This window comes from Mytilus edulis, chromosome 6, assembly GCF_963676685.1.
Source record: "Mytilus edulis chromosome 6, xbMytEdul2.2, whole genome shotgun sequence".
Lineage (NCBI taxonomy): Eukaryota > Metazoa > Mollusca > Bivalvia > Mytilida > Mytilidae > Mytilus > Mytilus edulis.
Window position 1 is genome coordinate 72,361,787 of NC_092349.1, and position 19,494 is coordinate 72,381,280.

At 32.0% G+C, this 19,494-nt stretch overlaps 1 protein-coding gene across 1 annotated transcript; it reads left to right on the top strand.

The window, feature by feature from the left end:
• The first annotated feature begins 2,951 nt into the window (after positions 1 to 2,951).
• On the top strand, positions 2,952 to 17,934 carry LOC139528349 (cell cycle checkpoint protein RAD1-like). Its single transcript, XM_071324295.1, has 8 exons — positions 2,952 to 3,146; positions 8,306 to 8,461; positions 11,333 to 11,421; positions 11,784 to 11,895; positions 12,887 to 13,009; positions 14,803 to 14,867; positions 16,164 to 16,308; positions 17,609 to 17,934. The coding sequence occupies exons 1-8, from the start codon at positions 3,036 to 3,038 to the stop codon at positions 17,648 to 17,650; spliced, it is 843 nt and encodes a 280-aa protein (XP_071180396.1). The 5' UTR covers positions 2,952 to 3,035; the 3' UTR covers positions 17,651 to 17,934.
• Positions 17,935 to 19,494: the final 1,560 nt, after the last annotated feature.

The following is a 19,494-nucleotide window of genomic DNA, read 5'->3' on the forward strand; positions in this document are numbered from 1 at the left end:
GGACCGGCAGAATTCTTCGATTCACTCGGACGTTCTCCGGAGTATTATCATCGCGCTTCAGGAACGTGCTCATCGCCAATGGACCTCAATACAGATTCAGTACGACTCAAGTGCAACCGGGATCATCCGATACGTGCGGACTCTATTGTGTACATTTCGTGAAGATGAGATATAGAAACATTAGCATGGAAGACATTGTGAAAGATTTTTCCCCTAGTGACTTGATGAGTAACGACGACAAACTGCTTGCATTGTACGAATGAATGTAGTAAATGTATATGAAACTGACATCTGCGTTGGTATTTTTTTTTCTATTTGCCCCGAACACGATACGATTAATCGGTGATTGACGTTCACACCTTGAAGAGTTGCCTCCCTTTTTTGTACCAGAGTTCTTCGATATGATCATGTGACCTTGCCTCGAACGTTGAATTGTCAATCCAAGAGAGAGAGATATATATACAGAGTTGCTTCCCTTGTTTTGTACCAGAGTTAACGTTCCTCGATACGATCACGTGACCTGTTGTCCATATATGGACATGTGTTTTATTTTGATGTTTGAGTGAAAATAAAGTTTTTACCAAATTTGGTCATAATTTCCATATATGGTCATAGGGTATCTGGTCGGTTTCCATATATGATCGTGTATTTTATTTTGATTTTTGAGTGAAAATAAGTTTTTTTACCAAATTTGGTCATGATTTCCATATATGGTCATAGGTTGTTTTGTCGATTTCCATATATGATCATGTATTTTATTTCGATTTTTGAGTGAAAATAAGTTTTTTTACCAAATTTGGTCATAATTTCCATATATGGTCATAGGGTATTGTGGTCGCTTTCCATATATGGGATTCATCATATGGTGGTCCAAGAGTCATAATCCGACATCAGGTGCTTCCGTTTTGATATATAGCCCGTATTATCATGTAGTGAGTCATGCCCTGATCTTGCATCCTGATGATTCATGGTCGCACCGCGTCATGACCAAATATGGACGGCGTGCATTCGGTATGACTCATCTTCCTTACTTACACTGACGTCATTAGGGCTAGTATATGCCCATATATCATATTGGGGGCGGGGCATGCGCATATGACGTCAGCGCCCTAGCGCCCTGTGTTTTGGGGGTGCCTAAAACTGAACCGTCCCTACTACTCACAGGACATAAAGTCACAAATTTGGTAGGACAAAAAGTCACAAATAATTTGTTGACAATTGTTTGAATATATAATAGAAATATCTTGAAATATTTACTTTTTAATACATATATTCAAATTAAAGTTTAGGAATTGTGTCATTATGCTTGAAAAATCAAGATTCATTTAATTTTAATCATGCAAATGATATATTTTTTGGCACCATGAAGCCATTTAAGTGCCAAGTCACTTTGACATTTTGTTTTTTTTTAACAATTATTTGATTATCTTTGATATATTTTTGATTAATTTTGTTTACAAAGTTGGTATATATATACAACAGTTCAAGAAAAATACAAAAATATTTTTGTAGAAATAAGCTTTTTTTCTTTAAAGAAAATAATCAGAAAAAATGAATTGTGACTTTTTGTCCGGTGACTTTTTGTCCGTGACTTTTTGTCTGTGACTTTCTGTCCTACATTCCGCCACAGTAATCCCTACGTGTGACTTCCGTTAACTAACGAAATTAAGTAGGAACACGGAGTTATAATTTCATTATACATGTAATATCTTCAATAGAATACTTCCATGCTCACACTAAGCAGAACATTCTTACAATGATGCCAAGGTTATATAATTTGTCTCTATATTTGCAAATTAGTACAGTTGCACATATCCCAATGACAGTAACATATATTTACCATACCTTATAATGTTATAATCACAAAAGCGCTTAGACTTATGCATGCACAGACTTTTTTGAAGAGATATCTGAATGCTAATCGTAAAAAAAACCTAGCCAACTTAAGATAATATAAAAAACAGCTATATCAAAACATTCAAAATCAGAACACTGTTATTTCAGTATTAATAGTTTTCCCTCCTCTTTGTTTTTTATAAAAAAAACACCATTTGAACTCCCAGGGGTGGATCCAGCCATTTTAAAAAGGGGGTGGGTTCCCAACCCATGATAAAGGGGGGTCCAACTATACGTCCCCATTCAAATGCATTGATCGTCCAAAAAAGGGGGGGTTCCAACCCCCAGGACCCCCCTCTGGATCCTCCACTGACTACCTTATAACACAATACTCAAAAGATGAAACCAAACAACATGCACAATTACAAGGATAAATATATCCAAATATTTTCAAGTATTCGCATAGAAAAAAATAAACCCTGCCCGCCGGTATAACGTTCTAGTGTAGTCTTCTATATATACGCCGTATGATTGGGTGAACCAAAAAAATGGAGTGGAGAAGGTTTGTAACGTAAATCAATAGGTTAAACTGTTTCAAAAGATCGTACGAAATTTTAAAGGATTGATATACCGGGGCGGACCCAGCAATTTTGAAAGGGAGTTCCCTTCTCAGGACAAGAAGAGGGGGGGGGGGGTATAGTTTCCATTGATCGTCAAAAAATTGGGTCACAACTCCCGGAATCCCCCTCCTGGATCTGTCACTGTATGGACAAGCGGTGTATAGAAGCAGAGACGTATGAGACATATAATACATGTATTAATTATATATGTCTCTGATTGAAGACTTTAGAAATTAGAATAAATTTAAAAGTATAATTTGTACAACTATATCCCGTATTCTGAGATGACTATATACTGTGTTACATGTATATATAGTAGTCTCAGTCCTATTCAAACATTTTTTAACAACTTTTTCCCTTTTTAACAAAATTACTCGTCTAATTATGTGTTCTTGTTTATCAACATAGAATTCCAGTCTATTTTCTTAAAATAAAGGGTTTTGTGATCAGGTGATCAAATCTTTCCTTTACTCGCAAATTTTACACTCTCCTTGAATGAAGGAAAATAAATTCAATTGAAAATGGCGGGGAAAACAAAAAAATGATTTTTCTGACAATTTTAACCAAATTTATCTGACTATGGCACTTTCAACGCAACAGCCTGAAAATGATGATAGATATGTACTTTTAGCTAAAATAGACAATGCGAGAAATGTATCGAACATTCTGAAAGCCATTCATTTTAAAGAGGTAAATGAGAGATCAAAGTTAACTGTGAAACACAAACAACACACAGTCACAGATAGTCACTTCGGCATGTGGTCAAATCCGTCGGTTTAAGCTCATTAGAGCTTATTTTATGTCCTATCAAATTTTCGACTTTCTGCCTGTGACTTTCTGTCTGTTTAGTAGTAGTGTTTACTTAATGAAAGTCCCTGGTGCTACATTGACTATACATGTAAATGTAGCCTTTTGTAGGTGCTGATTTGACCAGGTGTCGATTTGACTTTTCATTAGCCATTAGGTGCTGAATAAACGTATTTACACTTTGGGTACTCAGCTGTAAAATTTGTGCTCAATTGACCTTAGATCTACTCTGAATCAATGTAAAGAAGTAACATCAAACATTTAATCGGTACTATTCTCAGGGAAAATATACTACTTCATATTTTCTTTACACAACAAACTCATTGGAAAATAGTAAAATTTCCCCTCAAATCGGTTAAATGTGTGATGTAACTTCTTTATGTTGCTCTTAATCATGTTTAAAATTGACTGAGTACCAAGATGTCGAAAAATAATATAAACTGGAGTCAAAAGTCGGTAATATAAAAATAGTCTATTAACATTGAGAAATCCATCAGTTGTGTGGCCACTGAACATAAAGGAAGCTCAGAAATCTTTCCCATTTTTAAAAATAAAGTATAAAGAATATCATGAACATGATGAATATTGTTGGAATGTTAAAAAAAATTTTCTTTTTCTGAGACATTTATATACCTTTAATACCAATTTATACATGTTATAAGTTGAAAGTGTCTAGCAACTCATGTTAGTTGTTGATATGCTTACAGTCACACAGTGGCATTAAAAATGTTTTAATAAAAATTAATTTTAAATCTGTTCCTTTACATCAGTGATTATTGATAATTACAACAATACACATTACAGTGTACATGTAAATGTATATGGACCATAATTTGGTATTCGGCCTTTGGTTTCTTTTTGTATCCTTTTTTATAAGTTCTAAAACTTTAACTTTTATTCTGTGGGTTGTGTTGGTGTTAGAATAGTATTAATGGAACAATTGAGTTTTTCAAGAAAAAAATAATACATTTTGATTCACCGTTTACGTGACAGGAAACCAAACAGGAAACCAATCTTTATTTTCTTTATTTTGCACAATATATTTCAAAAGACATAAATGAACACCATTAATAGTGTTACTTGCTTCATGTTAATATTTGAAATCTATTTTCAATGTTAAATTAAAGTTTTTTTAAACGCGACAGGAACAATGAGGAAACCAAAAGAAACCGAAAGCATTTCTTTAGTTTTATTTTATTGCAAAATCTGCTTAAAATAATCTGAACAGTAAACTTTTTCTTAAAATCCATCTTAAATGTAACAGTATTATAAAACTCCTAAATATGTGCTTGTTTTGAAAACAATTAGTACAATTTATTCAGAAATTTCCATATTTTCTTCATTGATACAGGATACCATAATCGTTGTATCTTGATGTTTTAGCCAAAAAAATGTATTTATATTTGGTTTTGAAATTCCAGTTATATACAATTAATTCCAAATCATTGGCAATGTAAAATTCTTTAAATCCAGTAAAGAAAAAAACTCTAACTTGGAATTAAAATCTTTAAAATAGGCACCATGTGATATTTGTGACCTGTACACCATCTACATGGTTTCCACATTTTAACCTACTTTAGTGGGCTAAAATCAATAAAGTACTTCCTTTCAAGTCATGCATGGTAAAAGTTTACTTCTCCTTTGACAAGTTTATTGCGTTTCTGAAAAGTGTTTGCAGAACATGAATAAAAAAAAATAATTAAAAATTGTGACAAAGATACCAACTTTGTACATTCCAAGTGTAACGGTATATTAACATGTATTTTTTATTAAATTATCTTTATTCACCTAAAATATCCATTAATATTTACTGCTGAAACAAAATCAATCTAACGAGCATCGGCACAATGATAAGAGACGTAATGTCTATTGAATTTTCAAAGGACCCTTTACATCGTTATCAGGAAACAAAGTGTGTTATAATGTCTGTCAAATCTGAAATCGATTTTGTCAAGTCATTGGGCATTTATTTTCACACAATATCGTATGTAACATTATGCACATAGGAAAAATAATAGACCCCCGGCGCAATCTCTTTGAAAATTGTATTTTCCTTTTTTAAACAAGACGAAACAAGTCTACAGATTATGTTTGCTAACATCCCGTTGGAAACAAAAACAATGTTTAGACCTAGTATTTCATACATCCGGCCGTAAGGGCGTGATCACATGTAAGTCACATGTTTCACGTATGACCGGAAATGATTAGAACTTAACGACAAAAACAATTTTAATAAAAAAAGGAAATAACTGGACTTCTGTTTCGTTTGAAATGTAACGCATAACGATAACGACATTTTCTTACTTAATTATTACGAAGAACAAAACTAGAATGTAAATCATCTCTGATTTACCTGTTTGAACATCTCGCGAGAGTTCATATTTGGCTACATATCTGCTCTGTGCCCATTTTGCTGTGACAACCATTGAAAATTAAAAACTAAGCCAAAAACATCAGTATCAGTCATTTTTTAATAGCTATGGGTTGTATTTATTCAAAAAATATCATCCATGGATAAGATAATGTCTCATCATTAATTTCTGCATAGTTCAATAGGTCTTGCACGTTATTTAATGTAACATGGACAGACATGTTCTTATTCAAGGTTCCAAAGAGTTTTATTAATTTAAAGTGAGTAATTGTGAACTGTTATCATGTAAGAGCAATGTGTCATTCATAAAAAAAATCATAAACCATTCAAAACAGTGAATTTTGCTACCTTAAAGGTGTAGAATCGCATAAAATTTAATTGAAAAAAATCATCAAGCATTAAAGTTATCTTAAAAATACTTTCAGACTTGCAGAAGTATTGTTTCTTTCCTAATATTGACAGATCTACATATGTAGCATAATATATATGAGCAAAAAGGCAACTGATATGAACAGAAAAAATAACTGAAGGCAGTAAAATATCAATGGTTCATCAGCCAGTCTCATGTAACATGGACAGACGTCAGTTAAAACTTGTCAACCATTTAATTATTAGGGCATATAATGTCTAATTTTTATATGATTGTCTTTCAATAAAGAAAACAAACAAAAAAAAACTTTGCATTGCAATCCCATAATTAATAGAACAATGTACAATGTCGGAACCTTGACACCTTTAGATACAAATGGATTCTGTCGCAGTTTTTTAGCCTTTAATCGTGACAATTCATTAATGTTTTATATTTTTAAACAAGATTACACATTTTAGTTTTAATTCAATTTATTGATATTCTAATAATGATTAGTCATTGCATTGCAGTTCACAGGTCAATCTTCTTTGGCCCTTTCTTGAAATCATTGCCTGCAAAGAAATTTTGAAAAAAAATGTTTTGAAAAAGACCTGTTATACAGTAAAATATGAAATAAAGAAATAGCAGCCTGTTTTATTAATTTATGTTATTAGCAATAAAGTTAAACCAGAGTTTAAGAATCATTTACCAGAATATATTTTAAAACTACAAACTACATCTGTGCTTTTATTTTTTCAATGGTGGCCAACATTTAAAGAACACAAGCATAAACTCACTTGCATAAATATCCATTGAAAAGGCATGTTTACCTTATGGAAGCAATATGACAATTTTGCACATTTTATATGTTTATAATCATCACATAATCAGTGTAATAAGTGTAATAAGTCTTGATTAGAGATAGCTTCAAGATTTGTTCATTATCTGGATTTGCTCGGTTTAGCTGCAAGATTTCTTCATTATCTGGACTTAATCAGTTTGCTGGGGTTCGTGTTGCTTATTCTTTAGTTTTCTATGTTGTGTTATATGTACTGTTGTTTGTCTTTTTCTTTTTAAGCCATGGCGTTGTCAGTTTTTTTCGATTTATGACTTTGACTGTCCCTCTTTTACAGTTATTTGTATACTACTGACAAAGTCAAAAATTTGCATATTGTTAGAAAGAATTCTATTACAACAAAGCAGATTACATCATCTAAAATTTGCGTTACGAAATTGGAAACCAAAGTAACGCTAGTGTTCTTACACCTGTTACAGAAATACTTATAGTTCTCGGCATTTTCTTCTGACTATTCTTATTGGTCGATGTTCTTTATTATTTGAAAGCAAAAGTTACGAATGCCGGTGACGATTATCTATAAATCAGTCAGCGTTATGCACTTCGGAAGCGAAAAGTAACGCGAGAAACGACACAAAAATACGGTCATATAATCTTTAAAATTTGTTAATTTCAATTTTTTTTCTAGGGAAGAGTAGCATACACTTGTATGTTGATAAAAATAATGGCATCTTTAGATGTAGTTACAACTTTTCTTACAGTAATACACGTTTTTATCACTTTTCTATAGTTATAGGAAACGAGCCCAATAGCAAATTATGGTCCATATACAGTACACGTAGTATATCAACATTAGTAAGAATCAGAGCCAACAACAATATATATCATGTATATTGTAAATGCAGAATACAATAATAAAATTATATTATATGCATTCATTGTATATGTAAACATGATAAATTTATGCAATAATAAAGCAGCCATTAAAATTCCACTCAACAACAGGTCTTTCTAGAGGATGAAGCAAGTGTAGAGAGAAACATGCATGTGCACCTCATTTTAGCCTGTTGTACAAAATGTAGATCAGCATTGAAAATACTGTACTTGTGCAGGTGCAGGGACAAACCCCACCACCCCCTATTTCAAAGAAATTTCAGAAGTCTAAATTACTATGATTACACCCTAAGAGGACTAAAGTGTTTTGCCCTGTATAAAGCTTAAGTCTGGCTTTCCCATGCTTCTTTTAAATTATAATCAGGATAATATTAGAACCTTCTATTTTATGTTTAAGTTTTAAAAAGTTCTACGATTGTATGCTTAAGAATTTGAATGTTTGAAAGTTGGAGAATAAGAAAGAAAAGTGAATTGTCACAACAACCAAACAATAATTGTAGTCAGAAAAGTTGTATTTTTAACAAATTTGAATGAATAACTGGGATTATTTAAAGTTATTTCATAAAGTACTACATGTAAGAAATCAAAAAGTAAGTCATATATCATACATGTATTTGGTTTCTTTTTTTCAGTCAGCAACAGTGTTTGCCAGTTCTATGGGATTTAAGGTGACAGTTGAAGATTCTAAGTGTGTACAGGCCAATGCCTTTATTCAGGAAGCTCTGTTCCACGAATTTGTGATGAAAGAAGACCAGATCACCTTTAAAATCAATCTAACAGTGCTACTGGTTTGTATTTATACATGTATTAATACAGTACTACCCGTGACATTGTCTTAAGGATGTCGACCATAAAATTTATGGTGGCCATGGTCTACCTTTATGTTGATCAAATGTTCACCTTCTGTTTGTTTAATACACAACGTAATTATCGGATTAAATGTCCCCAGTCATGCAAGCTTACTGGAATGTGCCAATTGTACCAGGTGATTATTCAAATACATGTAGTAATAATAGGTGAGCCATCGCTGGTAAATCTTAATAACATGTATGTTCAAGGTGTCACAGTTGGTGCGTTTGATAGAATTCTGCATGAGCTGTTATCATAAGGCCTAAATTAAAATATTGTTTGTTTGCCCTTTTCCGACCATATGTTTTGAAACAGGGTAGGTAGGTAGGTAAAATATTTTATTTTTTTCCCAAAAAAAATAATTTGGCTCGGTATATTTTTTGTCATGGGTAGGCAGGTAGGTATAATATTTTATTTTATATTGCAAAAAAATAAGAAACCCTGACGGGTTAAAATGCAAACATAGTACATTGTATACACAAGTGACAAGAAACATAATATACAAAATCTGCATAATGTCATTTTTGTCTGTTTTGCTTTTGCTAATAAGTTGATGGGACTAGTAGTATAATAGTCCCAGGAAGTTTTGAAAAAAAAATATCATGTAGAATGTGAAGTTAATTCATATGCAAGACGACTTTGTTTTCAAATATCAAAATTTAGAGCTGTGCCGCATATTTTCAACGTGTATATGCCTGGAGCTTTGAAGAGTTTTAACTTGCACTAATATTCTGTACTACGTACCTTGTACGCTGACCTCTACCTAAAGGTTTTCTGTATATTATAAGCGATTACTTAGTCCTGGTAAAATATGTCCGGGCAGAGATACATTACTAGTAGAAAAAGTCCCTAGAGTGTTTAAATTTTGTGTGTGTCTGGGTTTCCAATAAAAATGCTACAAGACTTGAACTCAATTCTGAATCTGAATAAGTACGTTGCAGGGCCAGTATATATGGCATCAGTGGCAACGGGAGAGAGGCGCTGGAAAATTAATCCAACATTGTGAGAGCCACCGAAGTTTAAAGCTCTCAATTGTCTTAGCACACACGAGATTGTCTGGTAGTCTATTCCATTCGGGTACATATTCTACATCCGCAATTTATAAATGATCTGTTTGGAAAACTTGGGAGCTTTTACTGCCAAATATTCTCCACTTTACAGGCTTTTGCCACCTTTGGTTCATGTCAGATATAAATAATACAGCAATGCTGGTCGAAGGCATCTTTAACATAATCATCCTGATCTACGGATCACAAAAGGCCATCCCTACTGTACATAGAATACAACGTCCGTTTACAAAAAAGTTTGTACACACGTTGATAATTTTGTATAATTTAAACGAAATTTTTTGTAAGTGAACCCTGCTCTCCAAGTATAAAGATACAGAGTAACGTACGTCATATCCAGCTGCGAAAACGTAGCTCTATTGTCCTTTGATTTTTTTTTTTGCCATAGATCTATGGTCCGCAAATATCAAAAATCATCAAAAGGACCTTAAGAGCTACGTTTTCGCAGCTAACGTCATATCATCATGTTTTCTCAAAGCGTTCAACATCGATTTCAAACAAATGCTTTGAAACTCTATATGCAAGTGTTCATGTCAAACGCTCACGAGATACCAAACGGACTAGACCTTATACGGTAAAGATAAAACCCGAGGATTCCGGTAAAAAAGTTTTGACCGGGAAATACAAATATAAGATTTTTGGTAGGAACGAAAAGATAAAATAAAATCTTGCTGGTAAATACAAATAAAAGATTTTCAGGCGGAACGAATTGACAGGGTCGGTCGGTAAAGGGCAAACAAACAATATTTTAATTTAAGCCTAATAATAAAATTATGTAACATGTATCAGCACGTCGGTTTAAAACTATAATTCTTTTTTTTTTACTTTTCAGGTCTGTCTGGCAAAAGCGAATAATGTGTTTATGTATAAGTTAAAATTTTGTTTTCTTGGAAGATATACTCTAGACATCTAGATATAAAATTAATGTATATAAAAAAAAAATTGCAATGATAAAGAAAAAATATTATCTTTAAATATTGATATAAATACACGTATATGATTAAATAAATTCATGTTATTTTCGGTATTTTGATCAGGAAACAGTGCCGTTATTCGTTTTTATTAGATGCAGAGCTCATTAAACGGTTATGACCTAGACCTTAAATAGCTTAAATAGCCGCGGTCGGCATATGAAAAACAAAACTTTTATAAACAATCGAGTTCATTTCTTATCTTTTCTCCTTCTAGTCTAGTGATACATCTAGTAATACATGTTGTTCATGTTATCCAATTGTGATCAGGCATTAAATGAGGGCATGGGAATCAGGATGCATTTTTTCTAATGGCATGTCAAAATTGTTGTCTTACATGAACCTTTATTCTATAAATCTTTTTACATGAAAGTATTTTAAAGGAAGCCTGGTATAATTGCCAATGAGTCAACTACAAATGTATCAAAAAGTTCAAATGACAAAGATAAAATGAAATATAAATGTAGGTCACCGCAATGTATAGTTGTCTTAAGTTTTTAGGTGGATGAAATGCACTAACATACTGTATGAATATGAAGAGCAGCAATACAAGCATTGGATTTAATGCTTTTGTGAGTAAATACACCATACTTTCATTATCTAATATCAGCAGGGATTCTTCTGTACACATCTAAATTTTACTATTTGTTTTGAATTTTCATTTGATTTATTAACTGCAATAAACATACAGAAAGTATATATGGTATCAAATTAACAAGAAGAAGATAATGTATTAAATTATTCAACATGTAAGTATGATTTACATTGACAGGAATGCCTGACAATATTTGGTGGGACACCAGGAGAAAGTACCAGTCTGAAGATGTGTTATGCTGGCTATGGATGTCCTCTTATCCTTGTGTAAGTATATATGTTACTTCCAGTTAAAGTAAGTGTAAATATGCACAGTATTAAAATGAAAATAAGGACTTGCGGTAAACTACTTTCCATGAGACAACTTTCTAGTAGAGACTAAAGGGCAAATATGTTAATTATGACTATATAGTCTTCAACAGTGAGTAAAAGCATACCATATAGTGAGCTTTAAAAAGCCCAATTAAAATGTATTTTGAATCAATACAAAGGAGAAAACCCACCTACAATAATGACCATTCACATTCAAAATCACTATCAACAAAAAAAAAAGGTAAAACCTCCTACATTGTCCTATGTACTGTGATGTTAAACTTCAATTTTCAGCATTGAATCATTTAATATTCCAGTTTAGAAGAAGATGGTGTTCTGACAGACTGCAGTATTAAGACTTTAGAACCTGATGAGATCTTAGACTTCAACTTCTGTAGCACAAATGTTATCAATAAAATTATTATGAAGGTAGGTCTAATGAATTTAAATTTACCATGCCAATTCATGTATATCATGTATATTTATCCTCAATATATTAAATTTAGAATTCCCTTAAACTTCAAAAAGGAAGAAAAAATATGAAATATTTTTATATTCCAAGTCAAATTGAGTAGGCATAACCAGAACATGCAACAAACTCACTGTCTACAAGTATTAAGATCACACATGTTTCCTTTTGCTGATTTCTGCTCTTTGGTCAGGTCATTGTCTCTTTGACATATTCCCCATTTCCATTCTCAATTTTATTCTATAGAATGTAGTAATTCAACACTTTATAATAATTTATTGATCTATAGGTCCTGAACATGCAAGACTAATATGTTTAATCTTGTAATAGTATTTCAGAACAGTATGCAAGTTCTTCCTTCTCATGCAATAATCTGATCAAATTGTAAACTTGATATCTTGTTTCAAATTGTAAATCATTTAGGTTGTTGATGAAAATTTGCCTCCTAAAATTTGCAAAACAGCAGATGCAGATCCAAGATTTTGTAAACAAGTAAATGTAGGACCCCTAAACTAGACAATGTTTGGAGTGTGACATGTTAAAAGTCTGTGCATTAACCATATAATTATGTAGCTCCAAAAGGTGAGCTTGACCCCTGTCCCACTAAATTCGTCTCTGAACATCTTGCATAAAATGGACATTAGGAGATGTTGGTCCTAGTCTGTTCAACACAAATATCTAAAAGAGCTAGACAATACAGTCTCCACAAATAAACAGTCTAAAGTCATGTATTCATTTTGATTAAAGATACAATTAGTTTATTACATTGCTATTGCTGTGTTCAAATTTATTTGGCTATTCATCAGTTTAATGCTGGTTCATATAGTATGTCTAAATAAAATGTTCCTTGAGGAAGATGTTACCATTTGTATACCTCAAATCTTCTGCTAAGGAAAGTTTCAAATTATATTTTTGAACAATATATCTATAATGCCTTTTGTTCTGTTTTAGTCAGAATGTTTGAAGGAAGCATTCAGTGAGTTAGACATGAGCAGTGATATACTACAGTTCCTGATGTCACCCGACTCTCCACACTTCAGATTGTCTACCTTTGGTAATGCTGGTAGTACACATGTAAGTAAAGGGAGATAATTAGTTACTCAGACAGTAGCTGCAAGAGTACAAATTATTCCAAATTCAAGGTTATATAGAAGTGATTCATAGCAGTCAGAAAATTGAAGCTTTACAAAGCAATTTTTATGCCCCACCTACGATAGTAGAGGGGCATTATGTTTTCTGGTCTGGGTCCGTTCGTCCGTCCGTCCGTTCGTTTGTTCGTCCCACTTCAGGTTAAAGTTTTTGGTCAAGGTAGTTTTTGATGAAGTTGAAGTCCAATCAACTTGAAACTTAGTACACATGTTCCCCATGATATGATCTTTATAATTTGTATGCTATATTAAAGTTTTGACCCCATTTTAACGGTCCACTGAACATAGAAAATTATAGTGCAAAGTTCAGGTTAAAGTTTTGGTTAAAGCTTTTGGTCAAGGTAGTTTTTGATGAAGTTGAAGTCACATCAACTTGAAACTTAGTACACATGTTCCCTATTATGTGATCTTTCTAATTTTAATTCCAAATTAAAGTTTTGACCCCAATTTCATGGTCCACTGAACATGGAAAATGATAGTGCTAGTGGGGGAATGGGGCATCCATGTACTATGGACACATTCTTGTTAAAATAGTTTTAAAGTTTTTTTTCAGGGATTCATTAGAAAAATGAAGAATCAAATCTATCAAACTTAACAGTCTGTCAATATGTTTATGTTACTATATTAAAATAGAATTCATTCAAGCATTAAATTCAAAGTAAAAGACTTATTGAGAGGAACGTTTTGATTTGATACAGCTTTGTGAAAAGGTGTGTATTTCCATGACATGATTGTTTTGTCAGGTTGTTTAATTGTTTAACCTATTGTACATGCCACTTATTTGCATTATTTTCAAAATGAATATTTCATGATCATTTAAAAGTATCTCAAACTGTCTAGCACACAAAATGACCAAACATTAAAATAAGAAGATGTAGTATGATTGACACTGTTGCTTTATTTGGTTGTACCAAACATATCTTGAAATAAATCATTGATACTTTTGTCTTGTTATATGCAATTAACACATGATTAAGGGAAACAACTGTTGATAACCTACAAATTAAAAACATGCACAAGAAATTATTACTGAATTGCATAATTATTTCATTGGTATTGATAAACCCTGAAATTGATTGTTCAATTAAGAGCAATTTTCTAGAGGCTTGTATGCAGACTTTTGCAGATTGACAAAATTAAAAATTCACATAAAAAACAATTTCCCTCCATCTTCTGAAATCTGTATCTACAAAAGTTCAGAAATCCACAGTATGAGGAACAGAATGCTTTACTGAAAATAAACAGTTCAAGGAGATATAGTGTTTTGGCTTATACACAGTTGCATACTGACAAAAGTTAACATACAGAAGGTATTTAGTCATCTTCCAAGACCACTTACAATTTCTTTTTGAAATTTTCAGCTTTAATTTGTAGGTTTGGCACAAAACTTTTTGAAAAGAAATATAAAATGTTTACAGAACACTTATCCTACACATATTACCAATAGAATTAGTTATATAAAAACTTCACAATTTAAATGATTAATTAAGCTAAAATTATTACATAAAACACAGCATGCAAGTCTGTTAATTTGTTAAGATTATGCAGATGTTTATTGGACTGCAGAATTTATTTGTTTGTCCCTCTAATGCGGCTAAGTCTCAACAGAGAGTTCAGTTTAAACAGGTTTCATTGTATTTTAAAAAATAATTCTTGACCCTTTTCTTATAAATTTACAGTATTACTATTTTAGTCTGAAATGTTAACTTTATATTTCAGTCAGATTTTCCTAAGGAATCAGACATGATGGAATCATTCCAGTGTACACAGACACAAACAAACAGGTATTAAAAAAAAAGAAGATGTGATATGATTGCTAATATAATAAGACAACTCTCCAAAAAAGACCAAATGATACAGAAATTAACAATTATAGGTCACTGTATGGCCTTTAACAATGAGCAAAGCCCATACTGCATAGTCAGCTATAAAAGGCCCCTAAATGACAAATGTTAAACCATTCAGACTAGAAAACAAACAGCCTGATTTATGTACAAAATAATAAATGAAAAACAAATATGATATACAGCAACTAACAACAAATTTGAATTTTGATGCCCCACCTATGTTAGTAGAGGGGCATTATGTTTTCTGGTCTGTACGTCCGTTCGTCTGTTCGTTCGTCCGTTCGTCCCACTTCAGGTTAAAGTTTTTGGTCAAGGTAGTTTTTGATGAAGTTGAAGTCCAATCAACTTTAAACTTAGTACACATGTTCCCCATGATATGATTTTTATAATTTTAATGCCAAATAAAAGTTTTGACCCCAATTTCATGGTCCACTGAACATAGAAAATGATAGTGCGAAGTTCAGGTTAAAGTTTTTGGTCAAGGTAGTTTTTGATGAAGTTGAAGTCCAATCAACTTGAAACTTAGTACACATATTCCCTATGATATGATCTTTCTAATTGAAATGCCAAATTAAAGTTTTGACCCCAATTTCACGGTCCACTGAGCATGGAAAATGATAGTGCAAGTGGGGCATCTGTGTACTATGGACACATTCTTGTTTCAAACTTGGTTTAGGAATTAAATTGATAGACCTCACATAAGTTCAACTTTTCACTTTTAGGGTAAGCCAGTGATATTTTTTATGTAAAGTATACTGTCTGTATCATCATTTAGAAAATTTGACCAGTTGCAAAAGTTTTGAGATTTAAAAGAATGCATGTAAAAATTATCTAATGACAGAAAGATAAAAAAAAACAATATCAGAGTCCCAATGCGTTGCACATATTTCTTCTTGTCTGAGGATGATATATATCTTAATTTTTTTTTATTGGAAATACCTAAGAGAAATAAGTCTTAAGAGCAAATTGACAATACATTTCCGATATTGAAAATATTTCCAAGGGGCATAACTCTTGTATTTGATTTTAATTTGATAAAAGTGTGGCAAAAATTGTACATGTGAGAGTGCTTACAATGCAATTTGCCATATAATTAATATTTCCAAGTGGCATAACTATTTTCAAAATCGTTGATTGGCACACATTTTAAACAATCCTGAGATAAATCTTATATTAACCCATGATATAAGTTTTATAAAGATCTTGTTTCAACAGTTTATTGTTTGTTTACAGGTATAAGATATCTTTATTGAAGCCTTCGGTCAAAGCACTAGCACTATCCACAAGAGTATCCATCAGAACAGATAATAGAGGATTCCTCTCATTACAGTTTATGATCAAGAATGAAGATGGACAAGTCTGCTTTGTAGAATTTTATGTATGTATTGTGTGGCTCACTGCATGAATCAGGACTTCTGTAAACGGGGTATAAAAACTTTTTTTTTTAAATGTAGGATTTCACAATTTTTTCTATAAATGAACTTTATAATATACTTTATAAAAAAATAAAATAAATAAATTGGGTTACTATTTACGCTCACAATCTGCACTGGAAAAAAAGCTAGCATTTTTGTTAAGGTACTTTTTTTCTGTGAACTAATAGGAGAAATAGAGGTAATATTGAAATGAAAAAAGAACCTAAATTACAGAAATCACTTAAATTTTACAATTGTTTAGTTTAAGTGCAGCTCATTTGAAAAAGATAATAAAAAGTATAGGTCACTAATGAATTAAAAAAGATATTTCAATTTTAATGACGAAAAATTGCATTTTTGCACTAAAGGGAGATAATCTGTAGCTTTTTCAATGATATAAACATTTAAAAAGTCATCTGGGGCCAGAACGAATCGATTTTTTGGGTTGATTTTTGTACCATATCATACAGTAACAAAAAATAGTGTAATAAATAAAATTTGCTATGAAAAAAAAAATGTTTAAAATTTTGCTGAATTTTTTGTACCCTCCAGCCTCCTTAAGTAGAAATTTTAATCATGATTAAATCTAATGCAAATTTATTTAACAGTGATGATTATGCAACTTTGTACTAAGGAGATAGTCTAGACTTTAAAATCGATTTTGTTTTAAATAAATGATTAAGGAATGATACAATATTGAAGCTATACTATTGAAATAACACACAGGTGAGACATTTCTCTGTGTCTACAGTTTATTTATTATTTACATGTATATGATATCTTTGTTGAAGCCATCAGTCAAGGCCACATCACTATCTATTTGACCTCATTTACTGAAAGATCTAAAATTGACTTTATTATTTTCAAGAATTCTTTTTTATGCCCCACCTACGATAGTAGGTTAAAGTTTTTGGTAAAGGTAGTTTTTGATGAAGCTGAAGTCGAATCAACTTGAAACTTAGTAGACTTGTTACTTATGATATGATCTTTCTAATTTTAAAGCCAAATTTGACTTTTGACCCCAATTTCACGGTCCACTGAACATAGAAAATGAAAGTGGGAGTTTCAGGTTAAAGTTTTTGGTCAAGGTAGTTTTTGATAAAATTGAAGTCCAATCAACTTGAAACTTAGTACATATGTTCCCTATAGTATAATCATTCTAATTTTAATACCAAATTAGATTATTACCCAATTTCACAATGACACAAATATCCAAAATATGTGTAGAGGTCTTTGAAAACAGTCTTTTTTTATATTTTGTAGTGTGCACCAGATGAAGATGTAGACGAAGGACCTGAACCATAGAAGATACTGAACACTTCTTACTGAAATGTGCTAAGCATTGCTGTACTGAAATGTTGTCATGAATCAGACTTACTAAGACTGATGTGAATCTCTTGAAAGTAGTGATACCAACAGACTTTTTTATAAAGATTCAAACTATACACTTGTAAAATCATGGATATGTTCACTCATTTGTGGTACTATATGGAATTCTGCGATGACTTCCTCTAGCCTTGTTATTTATTGCATTAGTTGTTAAGATTATTAGTTTACACATGCTGTAAATAAAATATAATGTGACATTATATGTGAATATTTATTATTCTTGAAAGCTTTTGTGTTGGTTTGCTGTCTAATTGACAATTTTGCCTCATTATCATTCACAACTTTGTGTTTAAAAATGTATAGGAATAAGAATATTTTTGTCTTTCTTTCTTTAAAACTGTACAGAGTATACAGAATAGACGTAAAAGGAATTAAAAACTTGGTTTGTTACCATGATTGTTGATAACTTACAATTTACACAATATTTGGGTGACAAATTGGTATTTTTTTTTAATCACATTTCTAAACTTAAAAGGAAAAGTATTCAATAGGCAAGGCAATTATACATCCAGAATACCAGATACTATTTTTCACTGTCAATATATTTGTTTGCTTTATACAAGTATGTACAATGATGCTGGTCTTAGATTTTATCTAGGTGTTCATGGTACTTCTACCCGTAAAAACTTGCCGCCATAATATAGCGCCGCCATAATATAGCCTGGAGTGTGGAAAGTGGCTATAAAACACAAATAATCAATCAATGACGCAACAGTGAAAGTTAGAAGATTATTGAGAATCACTGAAGAGTAATTTTATTATATAATATTATGTGGATTACTTTCTCTTGCATATAAACAGGTTCTTATCAATATCATAACCAGATGCTCTGCAGGGCGTAGCTTTATACGACCGCAGAGGTTGAACCCTGAACGGTTGGGGCAAGTATGGACACAACATTCAAGCTGGATTCAGCTCTAAATTTGGATTGTGATTAAATAGTTGACACAGCATAGGTTTCTGACACAAAGTTTAATTTTGGACCCCGATTTGGACCAACTTGAAAACTGGGCCAATAATCAAGAATCTAAGTACATTTTTAGATTCAGCATATCAAAGAACCTAACTGATTCATTTTTTGTCAAAATCAAACTAAGTTTAATTTTGGACCCTTTGGACCTTAATGTAGACCAATTTGAAAACGGGACCAAAAGTTAAGAATCTACATACACAGTCATGACAGTTAGATTTGGCATATGAAAGAACCCCAATTATTCAATTTTGATGAAATCAAACAAAGTTTAATTTTGGACCCTTTGGGCCTCTTATTCTGTTGGGACCAAAACTCCCAAAATCAATACCAACCTTCCTTTTATGGTCATAAACCTTGTGTTTAAATTTCATAGATTTCTATTTACTTATACTAACGTTATGGTGCGAAAACCAAGAAAAAATGCTTATTTGGGTCCCTTTTTGGCCCCTAATTCCTAAACTGTTGGGACCTAAACTCCCAAAATCAATACCAACCTTCCTTTTGTAGTCATTAACATTGTGTTTAAATTTCATTGATTTCTATTTACTTAAACTAAAGTTATTGTGCGAAAACCAAGAATAATGCTTATTTGGGCCCTTTTTTGGCCCCTAATTCCTAAACTGTTGAAACCAAAACTCCCAAAATCAATCCCAACCTTTCTTTTGTGGTCATAAACCTTGTGTCAAAATTTCATAGATTTCTATTAACTTAAACTAAAGTTATAGTGCGAAAACCAAGAAAATGCTTATTTGGGCCCTTTTTGGCCCCTAATTCCTAAAATGTTGGG